This window comes from Protopterus annectens, chromosome 3.part1, assembly GCF_019279795.1.
Source record: "Protopterus annectens isolate FY-2018-M chromosome 3.part1, PAN1.0, whole genome shotgun sequence".
Classification (NCBI taxonomy): domain Eukaryota; kingdom Metazoa; phylum Chordata; order Ceratodontiformes; family Protopteridae; genus Protopterus; species Protopterus annectens.
The window spans coordinates 1,877,470,190-1,877,494,571 of NC_056732.1; the positions used below are offsets into that span (position 1 = coordinate 1,877,470,190).

Below are 24,382 nucleotides of genomic sequence, written 5' to 3' on the forward strand. Positions count from 1 at the left end.
CCCTGATCGCATGTAGAAAAATGGGAAAAAGTGGATGGTGATGTCCATTCAGTTTTGTAATAACAGTGTAAGTACATCTTTTGTTACAGTCACTTAAACTGCTATTGGTATGGTATGCTGTGGGTAGTGATAGTGTAAGTGAATTTTTCATTAGACTGATTAAATGATTGATTTATTTCAGTTTGATATCTTGGTAAGTGAGCTGTCAAACCCTTTTCAGCCCTGATCCGAGCTATAACACAACAGAAATCAACAGTTAATAAGTGCAACCCAGAGGGGAGTAAAATGGTCTGGCAATCGTCACAGTACAGTTTGACAGTTGTCTCAGTGGGTTAAGGCTATGACTTGTAGTCCCTGTGGTACAGGGTTTGATTCCTTCCTCTCTCATTTGCTACTATCTGAGCTTGAGCAAGTAATTTAATCAGGCAGTGCTCCCAGGTGGACCATGGAAAAAGGACTGTGTTTCAAGTGGGCCTACCTGATTTACAAGCAGGTATTATAATTCCCTTATACACACATAGAGATGCAATACATAGTTACATTAGAAAATATCTGAGCTACAGTAAAGCAGTCACACTGCAAAGGTCAAGGCCAAGGTAGAAGAACAGTATTACATAATGTCTAGGCAACGAACAGAGAGTCACAGAATATAATCATCAGTTTCCATGGCAACATGACTGTAGAACGATCTTTTATACTGAAAACAAGTATGAGTAGCTTCACTCATGACATAGTCTGTCACTTTGGACTTAAATGCTGCCACTGACTCCTGTTTTCTTACCTCTGATTGTAGATGATTCTAATTGGAGGGGCCAAGTTTGGAAAAGACTCTCTCCCCTAAACAAGTACCATTCTAGGGTCTGACAAGTATTAGTGCCTCCAAAGTTTTCCCTAAGCGACATACCTCTCAACTGTATAGATTTCCACAGAATGGCCAGACTTCTGCCTCATATTTTTGGTCTGTTCGTCATAAAATTTGTCATTTTCTGGCAAATGATTGAGGACTGAAGTAATTAAATAATGAAATACATCTGAGTTTCAAACCTCATATCTTGCAGAAAATACATGCTAACACAAATCCTGTTATTTTAGTAACCTTTTAAGTTTATAAGAGAAATATTTAAAATCTGTCTTTACTTTTGGGCATTTGTCCCCCATTCTTTTAGGCTTTGAGGAGATTTCTTGTGCTAAGAGGTTAACAAGTATGTTAAGTGGGTAGATTTGTTGTCTCATTTGAAGTTTAGGTCTTAAAGGTAGAAGTTTAGCCTGTTTTAGGACTTTAAATAAAAAAGTTCACTTACTCTGCTATTGGTATGCTGCACTGTGGGTGCTCTGTACAAGCTTGCACACTGTGGGTTATAGGAGTTTGACCTTTTCCCCGCTGTTGTACAATGTAGGAGTTGGTATAAGAGGTGTAGGGGCAGTGCAGCTTGACTCTTGCAAAAACACTGTTTTAACTTTTTTATGTGTACATTCATTGAAGTATACTAGGTTAACAACCACAAGGGCCTTTTTAAGCCTTACCATGCATCCCAAATCTCTGACAAGTTCCGTTACCTTTGATAAGTGTAAGCAGGAGCTTGGGAGATGAAACATTTGCAAGCAGGGGCCTGGGAGATGAGCCATTTATAAGCTACCTGTGTCCACTAGAGACATAGGTGTCAAACCAGGAATGAATTTCCTGTTCCACATTCAACTGTCCAAGTTACACTTGAATTGGTTTAGGGTGGAAATCTGCTTCACATGGATGGGGAGCCTATTCCAGAAAAGGGGAAGTCTCCAGAACACATACCTGTCTCTCCAGTAGGTCCTATTTATATCACAGGCAAGGTTTACGTATTTAGAATGGGTAATCCTGGTGCTATTTGTTTTGTGAATATACAGGATGTCTATCAGGCTGGGGTCCAACAGTCCCTTGTATGCCAGGCAACAACAGCCTGTAGGAGACAGAATACAGGAGCAGGGCTTTGAGAAGATCTGCATATATTGTACTTCTCACTCCTCATATTCTTGCAGTGAGGAACCACCATGGACTTTCCAATTGTTGGACATACCTGGCCAGGTACATACCAAAGGAGGCATTGTACTCAGACAGATCTGATGAATGCTGAGTATAGTAGTACAGTGACATCCTTGGACCCAGATGTAATATCTTTATTTGTAAGTTGCACAGCATAGAATGATTTTCTCACTACTGTAGACACATGATGGTCAAAGGCTAGATTAATGTATATGTGTGTCCCAAGTCCCCAACTACTGGGTAAATTCTTAGTGGTGTGCTATCAACAGTGATAGTTACCAAGAGTGAATGACTTCCCAAAGGATACTACTATGCATTTCTGGGAATTTAGTTTTAGTCCATGGCTCTGACACCAGTTATTTGTCTGTGTTAGTCCTTCCTGGAGAACATTAATGTCAGTGGAGGAGTCTATGACTGCCCCTAATTTGCAGTTGTCTGCAAATTTGGTCAGCTAGAGGCCCCTGACATTGGCCTTGACCTCAGAGAAGTAGATGCCAAAAAGGAGCAGTCCCAGGACTGATCCCTGAAGGACTCCACTTCTGACTGGCCTCTTTGTAGTGGTGGACTCCCCAGTTATAACTTCATTGGTCCTGTCTGTGAGCCAGCTGGCTATCTACCGGGTGACATAGGGGTTTGTACCTAACCTCTTAAGATTGTCAACAATGTCTGAATGAGGGATTGTGTCAGATGCCTTAGCCAGGTCAAGCTACAAAGTGTGAATCATTTTGCCCTCATCCATTGCTTTGGTGACTTTGTCAAAGAAGTCCACCAGGCTGAATAGGCATGATCTGCCCTTGACAAAACCACATTAGGTTGGGTCCAGTGTCTGGAGGTTTCCTCTGACATTATTGTTCATTTCCATAATAATTCTTTCCATGGTTTTGTATATGAGACTAGCAGTACTTACATGTCTGTAGTTTCCAAGATCTGTAAATAGCCCATCTTTGTGCAGAGGGATGACTATTGCTGTTCTCCATTCATTAAGCATGAAGCCTATTTGGAAGCTACAGTTAAAAAGCAATTCCAGAGGGCCTGATAAGTCATGTTTCATGCTAGTTAGAAGGCATCCTGAGATATTGTCTGGGCACATTGATGCAATGTTATTGGCCTTAGAGAGAACATTAAGAACATGTTCCCTAGTGATGGTAGGGGGGGTTATATTTTACAGTATTTCCTGAGAGGTGGTTGAAGAGGAGAGGGGAGTAACATTACAGCTGAATTTGTCTGCCAGTAGGTTTGCAATATCTTCTGGCTCAGTATAGATGGCTCCATTAACAATGAGCTCTGCACACAAGTGTACATTGCTGTTGAGGTTGTGGACATACCTAAAGAATGCCTTGTGGTTGTCCTTGGCCGCAATGTCAAATTTGCCTCAGATTTGGCTTTGGTAGACTTTATTTGTCCTCTGAGTTGTTTGTTTAGTTTAATGAGGAGGCTTTTATCCTGCTGGGTGCTACACCTCCTACTTTTTGCCATGATTTTCTTCCTTCTGTTATACAGCCACCAGGGTGACTTGTTTTTGTTCTGTACATCTTCCTGTTGTGTACAGCTACTGCTATGCAGCTATTAAAATGCTTGTACAGGGTTTCTGTGAACAGTTCCATGTAGATAGCAGTGTTGTCAAGGTTTAGGGGGGCTTCAGATTTTGCCAGGTTATCACTTTATATTAGGAAGCTAGCCATAGAGAAGCTCCTGAACATTCCAGGGTTAGCTGGGGTTCCAGGTTTTATTTTTACTTCAGAGGAGACTGTTTTGTGGTCTGACCTTCCCAGAGAGGATATTACACTATGGGGGTGTACAGTGCTCTCCCATATTAGTGAGATCCAGTATGTTTGTGACCCTGGTCAGCGTGTTGACAGTCGGGCCCAGGAAGTTTATGTTTACGAAATACAGGAATCTCTGTGTCTGCACGTTTAGTGTCATATATGATTCCCAATTAATAGTGGGGAAAATTGAAGTTACCCATGAATATAGTATTTGGCTGGATGGTGAGCATTTCCAAATACACTTAAATACATGGTAGCTTGCAAGGAAATGTCTTGGGATTTTGCCTATGGTGATTTAAACATAGAGAAGCTCAAGTGTATTGTCCTGTTTGACCAGCCTTGAGGTATATTTATTTTTGATGTAAATCGAGACACCTCCACCTTTAGTCACTGTCTGTGTAGAAGCTGGTCTAAATGTGTGGAAGGCATTACAGCTTTGCACTGTCAGGTTGCTTTCCACAGCTTTAAACCATGTCTCATTGACTGCATAGATGTCAGCATTCTCTAAGTTGAGGAGAACTTGTAGGAAATGAAGTTTCTTGTTTAGACTCCTAGCACTGAGCAGTAAGACCTTTAGATTTTCTTGGTTTTGATTTGCTATGTTGGAAGTATTTACAGAATGGCATTACCGATAAAAAAGGCACTATGGGGGCGAACATTGTTTTACCTAATATTCAAAACCTTGGCGGAGAGAGGTAGAGAGGTGCAAACCATCCCTAGCAAAGCAGCATGGTCTGTTGACCACCTCCTTCCATGCTGACAAATATGCACCCCCTTAGAATGACACCAGAAGCTACGCCAATTATTAAAGTCAGTCATCTTTTGTTCATATTGTGGCATCATCCTTGGAGAAGGTAAAATGTTGCTCAACGCTAGGCTAATACCAGCCTGAGACACATATTCCAACAGCTCTATGATGTCTCTCTTCATATAGTCTAGGGAGGTATGTCTCAGGTCATTTACTCCCACATGGACTATCTATGACTGAGTCATATTGGTAATTGTGGCCCAATGACCTGAGTGCATGAGTAATGTGATGGATCCTAGCCCTTGATAACCAACTGACCCTAAAAGTCTCCAATGACCAGAATGTTGGATTATGTGATCACCTGCCTTATGGGCTTAGAGGTAGAGGCTCCATGAGATATAGCTCTATGTGTTGCTGTGGGTGTTGTTTTGAAAGAGTGCATTCTGGGCTACTGAGGGTATTTGTTAAGTGCACTTCATCTATGAGGTCTTTGGGGTTTAGGAAGGTTACATGTAAGTGCCTCAGCATATGTGGGCATGTGTCTGCTTTGAACTGTGTGTGATGGGTGCAGCGTATGTACTACTGACAACCTTATTGACATTAGGAGTACTGTTATGTGAGAGCTTTGCCTCTAGTGATGTTGTGTAAATATATCCCTCACATACCTTATCAGTTCGAAAATTAGCTGATTGTTAGTAAACATGAGGCAGTTTCTACATTGTCTCCGGATGCCCATGTCTACCAAGCTGGTAATAGAGATAGTAAAAATTTTCATATCTAAGGCAACAGACCCTTTTTGATTGATTAAATGGTTGCAGTGAGAATATAAAGTAAGGTCGGGAATATCTGGTTTGCAACTTTGGGAGTAGGCCTTGTCGCACCAAAAAAATATATATATATATATATATATATATATATATATATATATATATATATGTATATAAAGCTTATGCATATGCTTCTCTCCATAACCACACTAGCCCAATTCATTATTACCATTTTGATCTTTACTGCAAATAAGTACACACATCCTCTTCTGCTCTAGAGAATCCCTTATATTCAAAGGTTGTTACTACAACTTGCAGTACAGGGGACCATTGTGGAGCTTAGCACACATTTTCAATTGGCTCCAAACACTGTTTGGTTAATTGACTTGTTTAAGGTTACAGAGTAGTCAAATGAGGGCTGAGGGAATCAAACCCTGTACCACAGGTACTAGAACTCACAGCCTAAACCCAGTGTGCCAACTTCCAGACCTTCAATCAGTTTCCTAACAAAGTCTCTGATCTGTTCTAGTGAATAAAATATAAAAAGCTCTGCATAAGCTAATGGGAACTGCACAGTATTGTACATGTATCTGATTTATTTACTTTGATTACTGAACTGAAAACAAGAAAATAATAAGCTAATGAATTCTTATCTTACATTTTACCATGGAAATAATAGAGAAAATATAATTTATTTACATACTGAATAAAATGTAGACAATAAACTAAGAAAAATGTAGATAAATGTACATGCACCTATTTTATTTTCCTGAGCATTGAACTAATGACTCTTAAATATGTTACGTTGTTACAGTTTGCACTCCAGTGTGCTTCGGAACGATCCTGGATCCAGGCGATCAAGTAGTTCCACCATGCTGGATGGAGGTAGCCCTGGCAAGTTCGACTTTGAGGTCTCGGACTTCTTTCTGTTTGGCTCACCACTGGGTCTGGTGCTTGCTCTAAGAAAGACTGTCATCATGACTTTGGAAAGTAAGTAAGAAGCGCTGCACATTCAGGTATGGATTCAGCGAAACGTTGTGTTGCTCCTTCAGAATTGTCAGCCCAGCTAGTGTTAGAAGGGTGCTGTCCAGACCTGGGACATTATTACACGTTTAATCACCCAGGTTCTGTAGGAAACCCTGGATATGAACCAAGGCTTGAAGAAAGAGACTGCAAATTCTTAGATTTTGGGCAGCATGCTGGTACAATAGATACTGGTGCTGCATCACTTCTCAAGAGTCAGTGGTTTGACCCTAATAGTGGCTACTGTTCATGTGGAGTTTGTATGTTTTCCACATGTCTGAGTGGGCTTTCTCTCTGTACTCACGTCTGAGTGAGTTTTCTGTCTGTACTCACATCTGTGTGGACTTTCTCTATGTATTCATGTCTGAGTGAGCTTTCTCTCTGTACTCACGTCTGAGTGAGTTTTCTATCTGTACTCACGTCTGAGTGAGTTTTCTATCTGTACTCACGTCTGAGTGAGTTTTCTATCTGTACTCCCGTCTGAGTGGACTTTCTCTATGTACTCATGTCTGAGTGAGCTTTCTCTCTGTACTCACGTCTGAGTGAGTTTTCTATCTGTACTCACGTCTGAGTGAGTTTTCTATCTGTACTCACGTCTGAGTGGACTTTCTCTATGTACTCATGTCTGAGTGGGTTTTCTCTATGTACTCACATCTGAGTGGATTTTCTCTGTGTACTTATGTCTGAGTGGCTTTCTCTGTGTACTTACATCTGAGTGGGCTTTCTCTCTGTACTCATGTCTTAGTGGGTTTTCTCTGTATGCTCATGTCTGAATGGCTTTCTCTGTGTACTTACATCTGAGTGGACTTTCTCTATGTACCCATGTCTGAGTGGGTTTTCTCTATGTACTCACATCTGAGTGGACTTTTTCTGTGTACTTATGTCTGAATGGCTTTCTCTGTGTACTTACATCTGAATGGGCTTCCCTCTGTACTCACATCTGAGTGGGCTTTCTCCCTGTACTGATGTCTGAGTGGGCTTTCACTGTGTACTCGTGTGAGTGGGCTTTTTCTCTGTACTCATGTCTGAATGGGCATTCTCTGTGTACTCACGTCTGAGTGGGCTTTCTCTGTGTACTCATGTCTGAATGGGCTTTCTCTGTGTATTTACATCTGAGTAGGTGTTCTGTATGTACTCACATCTGAGTGGGCTTTCTCTCTGTACTGACATCTGAGTGGGCTTTCTCTGTGTACTCGTGTGAGTGGGCTTTCTCTCTGTACTGACATCTGAGTGGGCTTTCTCTCTGTACTCATGTCTGAGTGGGCTTTCTCTGTGTATTTACATATGAGTAGTCATTTTCTATGTACTCGCATCTGAGTGGGCTTTCTCTATGTACTGACATCTGAGTGGGCTTTCTTTGTGTATTCGTGTGAGTGGGCTTTCTCTCTGTACTCATGTCTGAGTGGGCTTTCTCTGTGCACTCACATTTAAGTGGGCTTTCTCTCTGTACTCACGTCTGAGTGGGCTTTCTATCTGTACTTACGTCTGAGTGAACTTTCTCTGTGTACTCACGTCTGAGTGGGCTTTCTATCTGTACTTAAGTCTGAGTGGACTTTCTCTGTGTACTCATGTCTGAGTGGCTTTCTCTGTGTACTCATGTCTGAGTGGCTTTCTCTATGTACTGACATCTAAGTGGGCTTTCTCTCTGTACTCATATCTTAGTGGGCTTTATCTGTATACTCATGTCTGAGTGGGCTTTCTCTATGTACCGACGTTTGAGTGGGCTTTCTCTGTGTATTCATGTGAGTGGGCTTTCTATCTGTACTCATGTCTGAGTGGGTTTTCTCTATGTACTGACGTCTGAGTGGGCTTTCTCTGTGTATTCATGTGAGTGGGCTTTCTCTCTGTACTCATGTCTGAGTGGGTTTTTTTCTATATACTGACGTCTGAGTTGGCTTTCTCTGCCTATTTGTGTGATTGGGCTTTCTCACTGTTCTCATGTCTGAGTGGGCTTTCTCTGTGTATTTACATCTGAGTAGGCTTCAGTTCTGTATGTGCTCGCATCTGAATGGGCTTTCTCTGTGTACTGACTTCTGAGTGAGCTTTCTCTGTGTATTCACGTGAGTGGGCTTTCTCTGTACTGATGTCTGAGTGGGCTTTCTCTATGTATTGATGTCTGAGTGGGCTTTCTCTGTGTATTTGTGTGAGTGGGCTTTTTCTCTGTACTCATGTCTGAGTGGGCTTTCTCTGTGTACTCGTGTGAGTGGGCTTTCTCTCTGTACTCACGTCTGAGTGAGCTTTCTCTGTGTATTCACGTCTAAGTGGGCTTTCTCTGTGTACTCATGTCTGAATGGGCTTTCTCTGTGTATTTACATATGAGTAGGCATTCTGTATATACTCACATCTGAGTGGGCTTTCTCTATGTACTGACATCTGAGTGGGTTTTCTCTGTGTACTCGTGTGAGTGGGGTTTCTCCCTGTACTCATGTCTGAGTGGGCTTTCTCTGTGTATTTACATCTAAGTAGGCATTCTGTATGTACTTGCATCTGAGTGGGCTTTCTCTATGTACTGATGTCTGAATGGGCTTTCTCTATGTACTGACGTCTGAGTAGGTTTTCTCTGTGTACTTTTGTGAGTGGGGTTTCCCTGTACTCATGTGTGAGTGGGCTTTCTCTGTGTATTTACAACTGAGTAGGTGTTCTGTAATGTACTGACGTCTGAGTGGGCTTTCTCTATGTACTAACGTCTGAGTGGGCTTTCTCTGTGTATTCATGTGAGTGGGCTTTCTCTGTGTATTCATGTGAGTGGGCTTTCTCTCTGTACTCATGTCTGAGTGGGCTTTCCCCTGTGTACTCATGTCTGAGTGGGCTTTCTCTGTGTATTTACATTTGAGTAAACATTCTCTATGTACTCTCAGCAGAAGACTGTCATTCTCTGCTTTTTTGTTAAATGTGCAACCTGAAGTTACAGCACATTTTTCAGTATGTCTTAAAGTGAAAGGAGCAAGTCCTCTTTATATGAGTCACACTAGACATAATGAAGTGATGTTTTCTCGTGTCATTAAGATAGTATGGCAGGAGTTTTAAGCATTGTGATTTAACGCACCTCTGTAATAGGTTCATAGGTTAGTACTAGGCTAACTGCCCTTGCGAGCCATTTTAAGCCTAGCCAGTTATCCCCTGTGAGATTCAAACCCTGTACCTTGTGTTTGTAAGGCAAACACCTTAACCATTAGGCCACCCTCCCAACCCCAACAGAAGTAGTAACAGAACTACTTCTATATTTCTTTCAGTGAGCCTCATTTATGTGCCTGTCAGAGATTGTTCTATGCTATAAATAGCTGTTAGCTACCTCCAGCAAAAGAAAGTAGTTAAATATCAGGCTTTTGTAAAGAGATTCTTTTGTAGTTCTAAAAGAATTGATAGACCTTTTCCCACACTATCATCCTGAGGTGTGAAAACTATCACTGCAGTAAATGATCCTTGCTGTTTCATGTACAGCTGACAGTTACTACTGTTAAAAGAAATAGAATGCAATGTTTAAAGGCTAACTCAAAGTCAGTGGGTGTCTCTTACCATTGGTCTGTGTAACAGATTTCCATCCATCTCTGAAAGGATGTCATAAAAAAGCATAAAATACCTTTTTATAAATAGTATCAGTACATGTAGTTGATGGCTACCACCTGTCTTTCCTTCTGCAAAGCAGTCCTGATTTGGGCAGTTCTGTCCAGTCCTGGGGTGGGGGGGGGGGCAATGGTAAATGTGTTGATAATTTATAAGAAAAAAATATTTTTTTTATTTATCTCTAAATGTCTGAGAAGTTTTTGATACAACATTTAAGTCATCTTAATAGATAAAGGAGTATAAGTAACCATCATTTTAAGCTTAGCATTTTAATACTGTGATGCTGCTTATGTACATTTGTCAGAAGAGGTAACAACTGCCGTTAAATCCTTAACTGATCTAATTGCTTTGTTTTGGCATGAAATGCATGGCTATATAGGAAGCAACTGTGAATCAGTGTTACATTCTCCTCCTCCCTGTAATAAAGATAGTGGAAAAGAGTCTCAGAGCTTCTGTCTTTTTATAGCAGCAGGATTAATTGCCTGTCTGGTAAACTACAGATTTCTTTGTGTCTGTGGTATGTAATGCAGTCGGGGATAAATTCAGCTGCTAAGTATGTGAGAAGTTAAGTTTAAAAAAATGTAGGTAGGCTTTCCCTTCCTTTGATTTCAAGGCAAGGAAATAAAAGTTTTATAAAGTACAAACAGGTTTCTGGTACCTACATGATACTAGAATCATACTGTATGGAGAAAAGCAACCTAAGAATTATTGAGTTAAACTGTAGAAGAGGGTGGACTTTTCCTTTAATTCTCTTCAGCTTGTAAACAAATAACATAATTTCCATGAGATGACTGCCTCTGTCTTCTTCCATGAATTATATTGTAGATTGCTCATTATACCAATGTGTGTGCAGCATTTACAATATCGAGGACAAAAATACAGGAGACCAGTGATGAACTACACAAAACCGTAGTAGTACAAAAATCAAACAAAATCGTGTAGACACAAGGCAATAGGAACCAGACTTCTCAAGGCATCTTAAAAACACAGCTTTAATGATAGATGTAAGCGCTTTCACAATGATGACACTGCTTCAACACACTTACTAACAGAGTTTCATTTATACCATTTAAAAATCAATTATGCAATTTACAACCCTTATAACACTACTGTGGTGGTAGTGCTGTGGTAGCGTTGTCGCCTCACAGTAAGACGTTGTCCTGTTTGATTCTCAGCTAAAGCGTCTTCTGTGTGGAGACATGCGTAAATGGGCATACCTTCGTTGAAGGTTGTGCGTCAGGGCTGGTAACTCAGTACGTAAAAATCTACTGCCAATCATTAGCAGACCGGAGTTTTGCTGTGGCGACCCCTAGCCGGGAAAAGCCGAAAGATACAACAACAACCCTTATAACACTCCTCCTCCTCCATTAAAACAAAATAGGAAGCAATTATTACAAGCATCATTCTGCAAAGAACACTTAAAAGAGCTGGCTCATTTCTTTCTAAGTTTACGTGACTTCAGAACAGGTTTCAGGGAGACCGAATCATTGAGGCCAGACCCGAAATGTGCACCCAGTCTCAAAATCCATTTCAACTCCACATTTTCAGTTTCATTAGTAATGTCTACATCCTAATACTCTCCTTCAATACCTGCAAAACTTGAAAAACAAATGTGTGTGCACATCCTGCATGTTTAGTGTGCTTAGCCAGGGCACTATATTCCAGCCCTCTATGGGTGCAATACACATGGTCCCTGATATGTTTTGTTAGCCAACAATTCATTTTCCCAACATAAAACCTATAACAGGCTACACAATGAGCAATATAGATCAAATTTTTAGTGTTGCAGTCAGCAGTGGTTCTAAGCTGCCACATATTTCCAGTATCAGGATGCTTAAAGGACAACGATTCATCCACATATTGACAAAATGCACAACCAGCACACCTCTTAGTGCAAGCCCCCCTCACATCCAAGGGTTCTTTACTTCTTGGGTAGCGTAATCTCTGTTTGAGCATTCGCTTATTCTTATACGTAAACCTCTCGGTCTACTGCCCACTATTCCCCCTACCCTCTCATCCACTTGCAAAATATGCCAGTTACACCATACGATGTCCGTAATAATACTTCCAACATCCTGGATAAAGGATAGAACTACTGGCAAACTATTATCCCAACTTTTTCTTGGATATTCCACATTAGAGGATTTAGAAAAATAAGGTTTAGCCCTTGTGGACCTCTCCTTAGCTGTATCAATACAAGCTCTGTCAACCTCAATAGTTTGAGGTTTACATATAAGAATAAGTGAATGATCAAACAGAGCTTATGCTACCCAAGAAGTAAAGAACCCTTGGACGTGAGGGGGGGCTGGCACTAAGAGGTGTGCTAGTTGTGCATTTTGTCAATATGTGGATGAATCGTTGTCCTTTAAGCATCCTGATACTGGGAATATGTGGCAGCTTAGAACCACTGCTGACTGTAACACTAAGAATTTGATCTATATTGCTCATTGTGTAGCCTGTTATAGGTTTTATGTTGGGAAAATGAATTGTCGGCTAACAAAACGTATCAGGGACCATGTGTATTGCACCCATAGAGGGCTGGAATATAGTGCCCTGGCTTAGCACACTAAACATGCAGGATGTGCACACACATTTGTTTTTCAAGTTTTGCAGGTATTGAAGGAGAGTATTAGGATGGGGACATTACTAATGAAGCTGAAAATATGGAGTTGAAATGGATTTTGAGATTGGGTGCACATTTCAGGTCTGGCCTCAATGATTTGGTCTCCCTGAAACCTGTTTTGAAGTCACGTAAACTTAGAAAGAAATGAGCCGGCTCTTTTAAGTGTTCTTTGCAGAATGATGCTTGCAGTAATTGCTTCTTATTTTGTTTTAATGGAGGAGGAGTGTTATAAGGGTTGTAAATTGCATAATTGAGTTTTAAATGGTATAAATGAAACTCTGTTAGTAAGTGTGTCTGAAGAAGCAGTGTCATCATTCTGAAAGCGCTTATATCTATCATTAACACTGTGTTTTTAAGATGTCTTGAGAAGTTTGGTTCCTATTGCCTTGTGCCTGCATGATTTTTTTGGGATTTTTGTACTAGCATTTATAATATGCTTTAACAGGCTTTCTGCATCTTAGTGACAGTATTTATTGTTTTGCAAAAGTCTGTTACAGCACATAAGTTTAAGATATGGCGGATGAGGGTTAGTAGTACTGCCTCTTTGCCATTTCCACAATTTCAGGTTTACCTATACCCTTCTGTAAAAGGCATATTCCAGCTACAATGTGACATACCAAACTTTTTCTTTTTTGCGACTGAGGCAGCTTGAGCATAGTTTAAGAGCTTAACCTAGTAAGTTTGCCCAAATGGCCTTGTTGTAGCTTGTTCCATTGGATGCAGAGCCTTGTACAAGTATACAGAATCTAGCATGGAATCCAGAATCCTTGTAAAATTATGTTATACTGCTATGAGGATGTACAGTCTGCCCTGCAAAGAACCGTGCATGCTGCTGTTGTATTAATAGCTATGAGAAAGCTGGGGAAGATGTTTCTTTCATAATGCAGTGTGACTGTATAACAAACAAATAGATCTGCATGACTAAGGGTCAAGTCGGTCTGTATCATGACATCAAAAAGACCAGAGATCGAATGGCATTTACATCAAAAATGCAGGTTATCAAAGTCGCTCTTCTGGGGGGCTGTGTCCCCCACACCCCCTACTAATTATATATACCAACTCTGTGATCACAGTACAGTGAGGAAAGGGCAAATGTTCTGATCTTCACTGTACTGCAGTGTCACAATAAACACCGCAATGAACAGCATTTCTGATGTAAATGCCGTTTGATCACTGGTCTTTTCGATTTGGTGATATAGACCCAGGTCAAGTACTTATTTCACAATGTGGCAAATGAACACGTCAAAAGACTGGCAAGAGATCTTGAGGTCTGTCAGGAGCTGTTACATGTACAAAGTACAAAGGGAGAAGGGGTTCTTAGATGTCAAACTGGAGGGAAGAAGGAGGCATGGATGGCAAATGGTGGAAAGACATTTCAAACTGGATATGAGGAATGATTTATTTGCTGAGAGAGTGGTGTGCCATTGCACAGTTTGTTAGAAAAGGTAAATGAAAAAAGGAGAGGGTTCAAAATTTCAATATGGCGTGGTATAGAATGAGAAGGGGTGGGGCAGATTCTTAGTACTAACTGCATAACAGAATTCACATTCTGAAGTGTGGTCATCTGCTTATGACTTTTTATGTCTGGACATTATTTTTAAATGCCTTAAATATATTAAATCATCATGTGCATATTTTCTCAGGTGAATGGTATTAGTGATCTTTATTTCACTTAGCTTTTTGTTAGCATGTAGCGGGAAGGATAGAAAAGTTTATTTTAAACAAAGTTCCTTGTACTGTTTTTTCAGATAAACCACAACGTTGTCAATCAATAGTTTACATCACTAAACATAGTAACTACTGATACTGTTTACCACTCATTGTACTGTAATTTTACAGAGGCATTCATTACCTCATTCATAGTTCAGCACAGAGAAAATGTTTCATACACACAACTTAGAAGAAAATCTGGAATTTATAATGTGTCCCTTCCTGTTATTTCTAAAGGTCGTAGATCATAAGGTACGACTCCAGTACTGGCCGTCAGACTTATAGTTAAGGTTAGACTAGACTATTCTTTTAAAAAACGTCTTGCAATGTGGCCTGTTTGTAGAGCACTGGCTACTGCACTTAGTGACTGGAAAACTTGTTTACAGGTAAGTACTAGGCTGGCTGCCCTCATGGGCCATTTTAAGCATAGACAATTTCCCTGTGAAAGGTGAGAATCAAACCCTGTATGTTGTGTCTGTATGGTAAAAGACTTAACCAATACACCAAACCCCAACCCTAACTTGTAAGTTTGACAATGTTTGATAGTGGACTATAAGAAAATACTCACATATTATAAAATACTCAGTGAAAAACAAGTTAATAGTGCTATTTAATGAAACCAAGTAAGGAACCTCAGCACGCTACCTGAGATCAATATTTGTAATACCTAAAAGATATATTTTAATTAAAAAAATAGCAGTCTGTTGTGAATCATCTTTCATTTTTTTTTCTGTAAATCTACCTGATGTTCATAACAATGGGGAGATAATTTACTTTTTTTCTTATATTAAATTGCAGGTTTGTACAACCAGCACACTGATTTCTCAGCAGGAGTCTTTAGCAGAGGTTTTATTAAACCTGCTTTAACTTGGATTTTACCACTGACAGGTTGGGTTGAACCCAGTCTGGTGACACAAGGCCAAGACAGCCATCTATGTCACTGAGAGCCATGTCAGGCTCTGCCGAGTCAGATTTGTGCTCTTTAATGGAAGTAATGGGCATTAGTGCCTTGTTGGCGACACCTAGGTGGGACATGGCAGCCCTCTTATATGAAGACAAAGGTCATATTCAGGAGTCAAGGTAGAAGCGTGCAGGACCTTCAGTTCTCTATTGCTCATGTTCACCCTGAAGGCATTAGACTGCAGACAGAAAATTGTCGGCACCCAGAGTGTGGTGGGTTCCAACATACTGCTTGACTTGTGTATCTGTCAGTATTCGCAGGCCCTGAGCCACAGTGATAATGTTCATGGGGGTGGAGTGACCCCTTTTTGCATAGAGATGGCACAGTGAGAGTGCCAGAAATCCTCAGGTTCAGTTCACGTCAGCCATGATGATTCATATGTATTCATCAATCCTCGGGTTCAGGTCACATGTCAGCCATGATGATTCATATGTGCACATCTAGCCTTCAACCCTGTTTCCTCAGTGACAGTGAGCAGAATGCAACTGTTTTCCCATAAAGATAATCTGGATCCATAAGAGATGGCCAGTAACTTAGATCTAAGACCTGTTGCAATGCAGCATGTATTCCCATCTTTAATACTAAGTCAGCAATTTGGCTTTGTCAGAAGCAAGTCCTGTCTCTTCAAGCTTGTTAAATTTCTTTGAAAGCATCACTGAAGCAGTGGACAATGGTTACGGAGTACATACATCATGACTATTTGGTCAAGGCCTTTGACACTATTTCCCATGCAGATGTTAATGACAGGCTTGTAATTAGTTGTCTGACAGAAACTATGTAGTTAAAGTCACAGTTGCCACTTCTGAAAACAAAAAGTTATAAGTGGTGAACCACAGGGCACAGTGCTGGCCCCTTCCTGTTTGGCATCTATTTCTCAGACCTTCAAGCTCACACTTCTGGACTATCGTTATCTAAGTCTGCAGTTAGCTGTAAACTGGGTGTTGTTACTTATTTTATGTTATTTGTGTTTGTTAACCTGGGTAGAGCACAGATATCCAGGGACGTTTTTCAGACTCAGCTTGACACCGTCTGGTTAACTGTTAAAGCCATGGAAACAAGTTTTATTTTATTTGTATTTGCTAACTGGCTCTCCATGGACCTTTTTTAGGTTCTGCCCAGGAGCACTGTCTGGTTAAGTGACTTGCTCAGGTGTCACAAAGTTAGACAAGGAAAGCTGAGGGAATTAAACCCTAGACCACAAGAAAACGTTCATTAACAGCACCTTAATACTCTGCACTAATAGCCTTCATGCTTTTACTATTGCTGCAACATGGTTACTCTATGTTAATAGAAGATGCAGGGACAATGGTCTCCAAGTAAATATGAAAAAGCGTAGAATAGTTTATTGTGGTAAACAAAATATTTCCACATGCATCTAAATCATACAGTGTCATAAGGGATCTAAGCACTTGTTTTTCCTTATTTTGTTGAATTTTCCTTATCTTTTGACCAGCATGTCTCTGTAGTAGTTTGGAAAGCCTTCTGTGCGTCCATGTAATTTCCAAAGGCATCTCCAGTAGATAGAGAGCTCGCTCTAATTCCACTGTACTCATACATTAAATGTAATGCTCCTTTTAGCATGTGTTTAACTAAACGTATCACTCAGTGTAAGAGACCTTGGATGCGCCTAACTAAGAATTTCAGAGGTTTCATGATGGTCAGTTAATTATACAGACTGGCTGCTCTTTCGCTGTAGTCATTCTCTTATATCACCTCCTCTGTGAAGGTCTGTGTCTAGCCTTTTGAGCCATGAAAGATCCAGTCCCTCTTGACCTCTTATTCCTTCACAGAACAAATTTTGCCTCTAATACTTTGTCAAAGGAACTAAATCTTCATCAATAGAAACAGTAGGTACATCGGTGTGTTAGAGGCATATCCCAAAGTATCCCTCACCTCTGGAACAAACTTCCACAACACTCAAGCAGAGTAACACCACTGCCACCTTCAAGATAAGCCTAGATAATTGGGTGGACAGCCTCATATTCTCCTTGTGGTGACCTCCTTGAGACTGGAGAGAACTTCTGAATATGTTTTATTGTATAGGCTTGTAATCATCTGTAGACTACTTACTTAGTACTTATATTTATTTGAGCATATTATTTTGCAAATACTTTTTGTTTGCAAAACAAAAGTATAGGATAATCTACCCCATTTATCTCCCCACTTAAAGATAACCATACTGCCTGTCATTTAGTTTTTTTTTTTTTTTTTTTTTTTTTTAACTGTGTAGGGTTATGTGTGATGTTTCCAATGGGGCTGTACAGCTTCTTCCTTAAGCCCCCTGCCCTTAATTCATTAATAATTTTAAACACGTTGCAGCCCTACTTCTATCTTGCCTGTAAGCTCCATGGGGGGTGAAGTGTGGGGGTAAAATGGACCCCTGGAGGCTCCAGTGATGCTTACAGTGGCTTCAGTAAGTGTCCATGGTCCTCTCTTTGTTTTGACATCTTTTTTGAGGGTAGGTTTGCAACAAACTGTGGTGGTTACTGAAAGTGGTGCTGCTCTAGGTCTAGCAGAGCAGTGCCCTCAACCCACCTGCAACCCACTCTGGTTCCCTCTGTACTCTGTGTTCAGTCTCTAGTAGAGGCAGATATGCATGTCACCCCCCCCCAAAACCCTGCCGTCTGTTAAGAGTGAGCAAGAATATGTCTTATCAGTCCATCCCTGCTATCTGCCAGTTCTCACATGTATCAGACTTGTTAATCAAACTCCAGTCACCTGGATCATAGTCAGACCTTTATTTCTCTATGCCAGCAGAGCTTGCTAACGCCTGTCCTTTAGGTGAAGGGAACCCTTATGTCACTGTCAGGTGCAAAGACCTCCAGTTTCTCTGCTGTCATTTACTGAATTTTCAGTCATTGTGCACACCATTTTGGCTGTTAATAAAATCACATGCTTAAGATCTTCACCTCATAGACACAAAGTACAGGGTTTGATTCTGATGTTGGGATATTTACTAGGTTTAAAATGATCCTTCAGGACAGTTTGCCTAGTATTAATCTATGAACTTACAGTCAGATGTCTGTAATTCCATGTTTTGAAAATGAAGGAGGTTGACATAATGGTTAAGGTGTTTACCTTACAGACAAAAGCAGAGCCGGATCCAGCAGTAGGCAAAACAGGTTGTCTCCTAGGGCCCAGTGAAGCCTAGGGGCCCCAAAATGGGAAAAATTAAAAAAAAAAAAAAAATATATATATATATATATATATATAGAGAGAGAGAGAGAGAGCACTGTTTTTTTTTTCTAAATTTGGATTATGATCCAGTGTTTCAAATTGTGTGTGCTGTGCTCAGTTTCTTCCACTCTTTTACAGTGCGGAGGGGGGCACACTTTTAATTTGATGTTTTCTTTTTCTTCCTCAGGCATCAGACTAAGTAAGCACCACTAAGTGGGTGCATTAGTCTGCCTCCCCACAGCCTGATGGACTTAATAGTTCAGTTGGTTCAGGGTAGAGCGACAGGTTGTAGGTGCAAACTCGCAGGTTTAACGTTATCCATTAAACCATTACCGCACTTTTTCTTATTGTGCTGTTTTTTCTGCTGATGATCAGCTCGGCTGATTATCCTGATGTGAGAGTCACTGCCTCCTGCTAAAGAGAAAAAGAAAAGGAGGTCAGTGCAGTTGCAGCATCCATCCTGCGTTTTATTCTAGTATAGTAATTTACTGGATGGGTAAGCAACATTATATTTTATTATTTTATGGTAATCTCTTGAGAAGCCGCGGTGGTGCAGCAGTAGCACTGTTGCCTCAAAGCAAGATGTTCTCCTGTTCGATTCATGGCTGGAGTGCCTTCTGTGTGGAGTCTGCATGTCCTCCCCATGGTTGAGTGGCTTCCAAAAGACATGCATAAATGGGCATGCCTTCGCTGAAGGTTGGGCGTCGGGCTGGCAACTCGGCACCATAAAAAATCTACTGCCAATTATTAGCGAACTGGAGTTCCACTGTGGCGACCCCTAAACAGGAAAAGCCAAAAGACAAACATTTTATGGTAATCTCTCCTGACAAAAGGCAACCCTATTAAGAAGGGTTTATTCCCTGCATCATTACCAGATGGATTTCCTCAGTTTTGGAACAGTTAACATGCTGCAGTACGGATTTTCACAGAATGTCCAGATATGTGCTTCATTGGTCTGTCTTTCATAAAATTATGTTTTTCTGGCAAATTAGTGGCAAATCATTAAAGACTGAAGTTGGAAAATAATGACAGACATTTGAGCTTCAGACTTCATACCCTTCAGAAAATTCATGCTAATGCAAAACCTGTTACTGTCTCAACTTTCAAAGTTTGTTAGAGCAATATTTAAAAATTGTCCCTATTTTTGGAAGTCTGTCCCACTTTTATTTATGGCTTTGTCCAGATTTCTTGGTGTAAGAGGCTGAGAGGTATGACACACTGTGCAGTATATGTGACTTTACTCTAACACCAGCCAAACCTCTCCACTGTACACATTTTCGCAGAATGTCCAGAATTTTTGCCTCATGTTTTTGGTCTGCTCCTCTTCCTCATCAAAAGTTGTGTTTTTTGTACAAGTCACTGGGATGATCTATGGATTAAAGTCAATAAATAATGACTTGCAGTTGAGTTACAGACTTTATATCTTTCAGATAATGCATGTTAACAGAAATCCTGTTATTCTAGCAACTTCCTAACTTTATAAGAGCAATATTTAAAATGTGTCCCTATTTTTGGGCCTTTGCCCCCCCCCATTATGTCAGGCTTTGTCCAGATTTCTTGTGCTAAGAGGTTGAGACATATTATGACAACTGGCTGAGAGGGAGCGAATGATTGGCAGACGGAGGGGGGGGGGGTCAATGCTGAGGAAAAAAGGGAAAAGAAATAAAATAGTGCAATAAATAGATTAATAAGTCAAATTTAGAGGAATGTAACGAGTGTGTAGAACTTCATGTAATCTATGCCTATTTAAATGTTTGGAGGAGATCAATGTGTTTCTGTTTAGTAGAAAGTGAATAGCCATGCTTAACTGCAAATGTTTTCAGCTAAATCTGTATATAAAATTAATGCTTCACCAGCCTGCTATAACATTGCTGCAAGCATGTTTAACATTGTTTTCATGATGACAGAATTACCTAACTAGTTTATATATCTGTGTCATCTAAAATGGCCCCAAACTGTTAGAAGTTTATTTTATGCCCTGCTTAAAAGAAATGCTAACACTTTTACTATCTAGCCTCAGGTATGACCCTTTGTTACCAGGCTGAAACTATACTGCTTTCTACACTATCCTCCTAAGAAGCCGTCATTTTAATTACCGTAACCTGCTGAAGCATGGCGTCAAATGGGATGTTCACCCTCATGCTGTGACATTCACTTAACAGTGCAAAATATTGGTATAACATTTTAAAAAAATGGTATTACTATATCCCAATGTGTTTTAAAGTTATACAGTGATGGACTTCCAAATTTGGGAAGTAGGTGATGGAGAGGACAGGGCTATTTCTCTGATAAATGAAAGGAAGAAATAGCTGCATTGTACAGGGACTCAGTGTGATGACATTTTATGAGGTCATTGTTTTTTTTTGTTTTTTTTAAATAAGATTGATCATGAAGGTTTTTCTTCTTGTATTTGATTGCAGGATTAATTGCATCTGTCTCTTTCCAAAAATGCTTTTTGTTTTTCTTTCCAATATTAGTCTCACAGCTGCGCCCACTTTGTGCACAGGTGTATAACCTGTTCCACCCCGCAGACCCTTCAGCTTCCCGCTTGGAACCACTACTGGAAAAGAAATTTCACTCTTTGCCCCCTTTTAATATTCCACGCTATCAGAGATTCCCACTAGGTGATGGCAATTCTGCGCTCCTAGGTAAGTAACACTATAAATATTACTTTAAAAAAGTAGATTCATTTCTGGTTCTGGATATTGAAAGAAAATGTGTATGACCTTTTTAGTAAGACACTGTTGCCTGTGTAATTCACGTGTAAATTACCTGTCAAGAGCAGAGTTTTTATTCATCCCATTATTGTCTGCAGGATATTTCATTATATGCTGTGCGAGCTTCACAGAAATCTGGTTAAGCTGTCTGGTACCACTTAGGTTACAAAAACATTTAAATGAGCTTGTTTAAGAATCATACAGTGCACAGCATAATAAAAAGTCCAAATCTGGTAAATGTTTTGATAATTTACATTTTTTGTCTTCAGTTACTGCAGTTCATAGATTCATAGGCTTACAAATTTCCTTCAAATGTGAGAATCAAACCCAGTACCTTGTGTCTATGAGGTAAACTCCTTAAACTTTATGCCAATTATTTAATAAGATCCGCTTTCCAAACGTCCATTCTTTCCTTTCTAATAATGACCATTCATGGATTGAATATTCTTTTTGACTACAGTTAGTCTAATTTTACATTTTCAGTACAGTGCAAAAGAATATCTGCAAGGTATTACCTACCCTGCTAGTTTACTGACTTATGGTCTTTCATATTTAATGTGACTATTTAAAAGGGATTATGTTTTCTTCTGGGGTGTTATTTCTCCTTTGGTTTCACCAGCAATGGAGACAGCACACCTTGACCCTAAGCAGGTACAGATACCTTAAAACATTTTCATAAAACTCAGTTTTCCTGTACTTTATTCATTCTACAACTTTCACAATAATAATCCCATATTCTTAGAACCCTGCAGACCTTTATTATCTGATAGGATTACCATTTGTTACTGAACTAGTTCTGTCGCATGTCCTGATACAACAGAGTATTGTCTGTAGTTCATAGACATACCTTAGCCTAGTTCCTTTCCCAGCAGGTAGTTTGGCTCAGGTGTGCATACAAGCTTCATTTGAAGTTGTGACAGTTGTTTTGGAAATGCTGATAAAGTGGAGTCTCGAGCATTATGTCCATATAGGCTATGCCATAATATCATGGCTGGACTGTCGAGCATTATGTCCATATAGGCTATGTCATAATATCATGGCTGGACTGTCGAGCATTATGTCCATACAGGCTATGTCATAATATCATGGCTGAACTGTCGAGCATTATGTCCATACAGGCTATCTCATAATATCATGGCTGGACGGTCGAGCATTATGTCCATATAGGCTATGTCATAATATCATGGCTGGATGGTCGAGCATTATGTCCATATAGGCTATGTCATAATATCATGGCTGGACTGTCGAGCATTATGTCCATACAGGCTATGTCATAATATCATGGCTGGACGGTCGAGCATTATGTCCATGTAGGCTATGTCATAATATCATGGCTGGACTGTCGAGCATTATGTCCATGTAGGCTACATCATAATAACATGGCTGGACGGTCGAGCATTATGTCCATGTAGGCTATGTCATAATATCATGGCTGGACTGTCGAGCATTATGTCCATGTAGGCTATGTCATAATATCATGACTGGACGGTCGAGCATTATGTCCATATAGGCTATGTCATAATATCATGGCTGGACGGTCGAGCATTATGTCCATATAGGCTATTTCATAATATCATGGCTGGATGGTCGAGCATTATGTCCATATAGGCTATGTCATAATAGCATGGTTGGACGGTCGAGCATTATGTCCATATAGGCTATGTCATAATATCATGGCTGGATGGTCGAGTATTATGTCCATATAGGCTATGCCATAATATCATGGCTGGACGGTCGAGCATTATGTCCGTATAGGCTATGTCATAATATCATGGCTGGACGGTCAAGCATTATGTCCAAATAGGCTATGTCATAATATCATGGCTGGACGGTCGAGCATTATGTCCATATAGGTTATGTCGTAATATCATGGCTGGACGGTCGAGCATTATGTCCATATCGGCTATGTCGTAATATCATGGCTGGACGGTCGAGCATTATGTCCATATAGGCTATGTCATAATACCATGGCTGGACGGTCGAGCATTATGTCCATATAGGCTATGTCATAATATTATGGCTGGATGGTCAAGCATAATGTCCATACAGGCTATGTCATAATATCATGGCTGGACGGTTGAGCATTATGTCCATACAGGCTACGTCATAATATCATGGCTGGATGGTAGAGCATTATGTCCATACAGGCTATGTCATAATATGACTGGACGATCGAGCATTATGTCCATACAGGCTGTGTCATAATATCATGGCTGGACGGTCGAGCATTATGTCCATACAGGCTATGTCATAATATCATGGCTGGACTGTTGAGCATTATGTCCATGTAGGCTATGTCATAATATCATGGCTGGACGGTCGAGCATTATGTCCATGTAGTCTATGTCATAATATCATGGCTGGACTGTCGAGCATTATGTCCATATAGGCTATGTCATAATATCATGGCTGGACAGTCGAGCATTATGTCCATATAGGCTATGTCATAATATCATGGCTGGACTGTCGAGCATTATGTCCATACAGGCTATGTCATAATATCATGGCTGGATGGTCGAGCATTATGTCCATATAGGCTATGTCATAATGTCATGGCTGGACGGTCGAGCATTATGTCCATACAGGCTATGTCATAATATCATGGCTGGACAGACAAGCATTATGTGCATATAGGCTATGTCATAATATGGCTGGACGGTCGAGCATTATGTTCATATAGGCTATGTTATAATATCATGGCTGGATGGTCAAGCATTATGTCCATATAGGCTATGTCATAATATCATGGCTGGATGGTCGAGCATTATGTCCATATAGGCTATGTCATAATATCATGGCTGGATGGTCGAGCATTATGTCCATGTAGGCTATGTCATAATATCATGGCTACACGGTCGAGCATTATGTCCATACAGCCTGTGTCATAATATCATGGCTGGACTGTCGAGCATTATGTCCATGTAGGCTATGTCATAATATCATGGCTGGACTGTCGAGCATTATGTCCATGTAGGCTATGTCATAATATCATGTCTGGACGGTCGAGCATTACGTCCATGTAGGCTATGTCATAATATCATGGCTGGACTGTCGAGCATTATGTCCATGTAGGCTACATCATAATAACATGGCTGGACGGTCGAGCATTATGTCCATGTAGGCTATGTCATAATATCATGGCTGGACTGTCGAGCATTATGTCCATATAGGCTATGTCATAATATCATGGCTGGATGGTCGAGCATTATGTCCATATAGGCTATGTCATAATATCATGGCTGGACGGTCGAGCATTATGTCCATATAGGCTATTTCATAATATCATGGCTGGATGGTCGAGCATTA

General features: G+C 40.3%; 1 protein-coding gene across 8 annotated transcripts in view; it reads left to right on the plus strand.

Annotated features, from left to right (window-relative positions):
• Positions 1–24,382, plus strand: part of PITPNM2 (phosphatidylinositol transfer protein membrane associated 2) — a 3,395,372-nt gene that overhangs the window by 3,089,053 nt on the left and 281,937 nt on the right. For all 8 annotated transcript variants that reach the window (XM_044067911.1, XM_044067913.1, XM_044067916.1 and 5 more), the window contains 2 exons: positions 6,116–6,291; positions 20,837–21,007. In XM_044067911.1, coding sequence (XP_043923846.1) covers positions 6,116–6,291; positions 20,837–21,007 — 347 coding nt within the window. The remainder of the gene's footprint in view (positions 1–6,115; positions 6,292–20,836; positions 21,008–24,382) is intronic.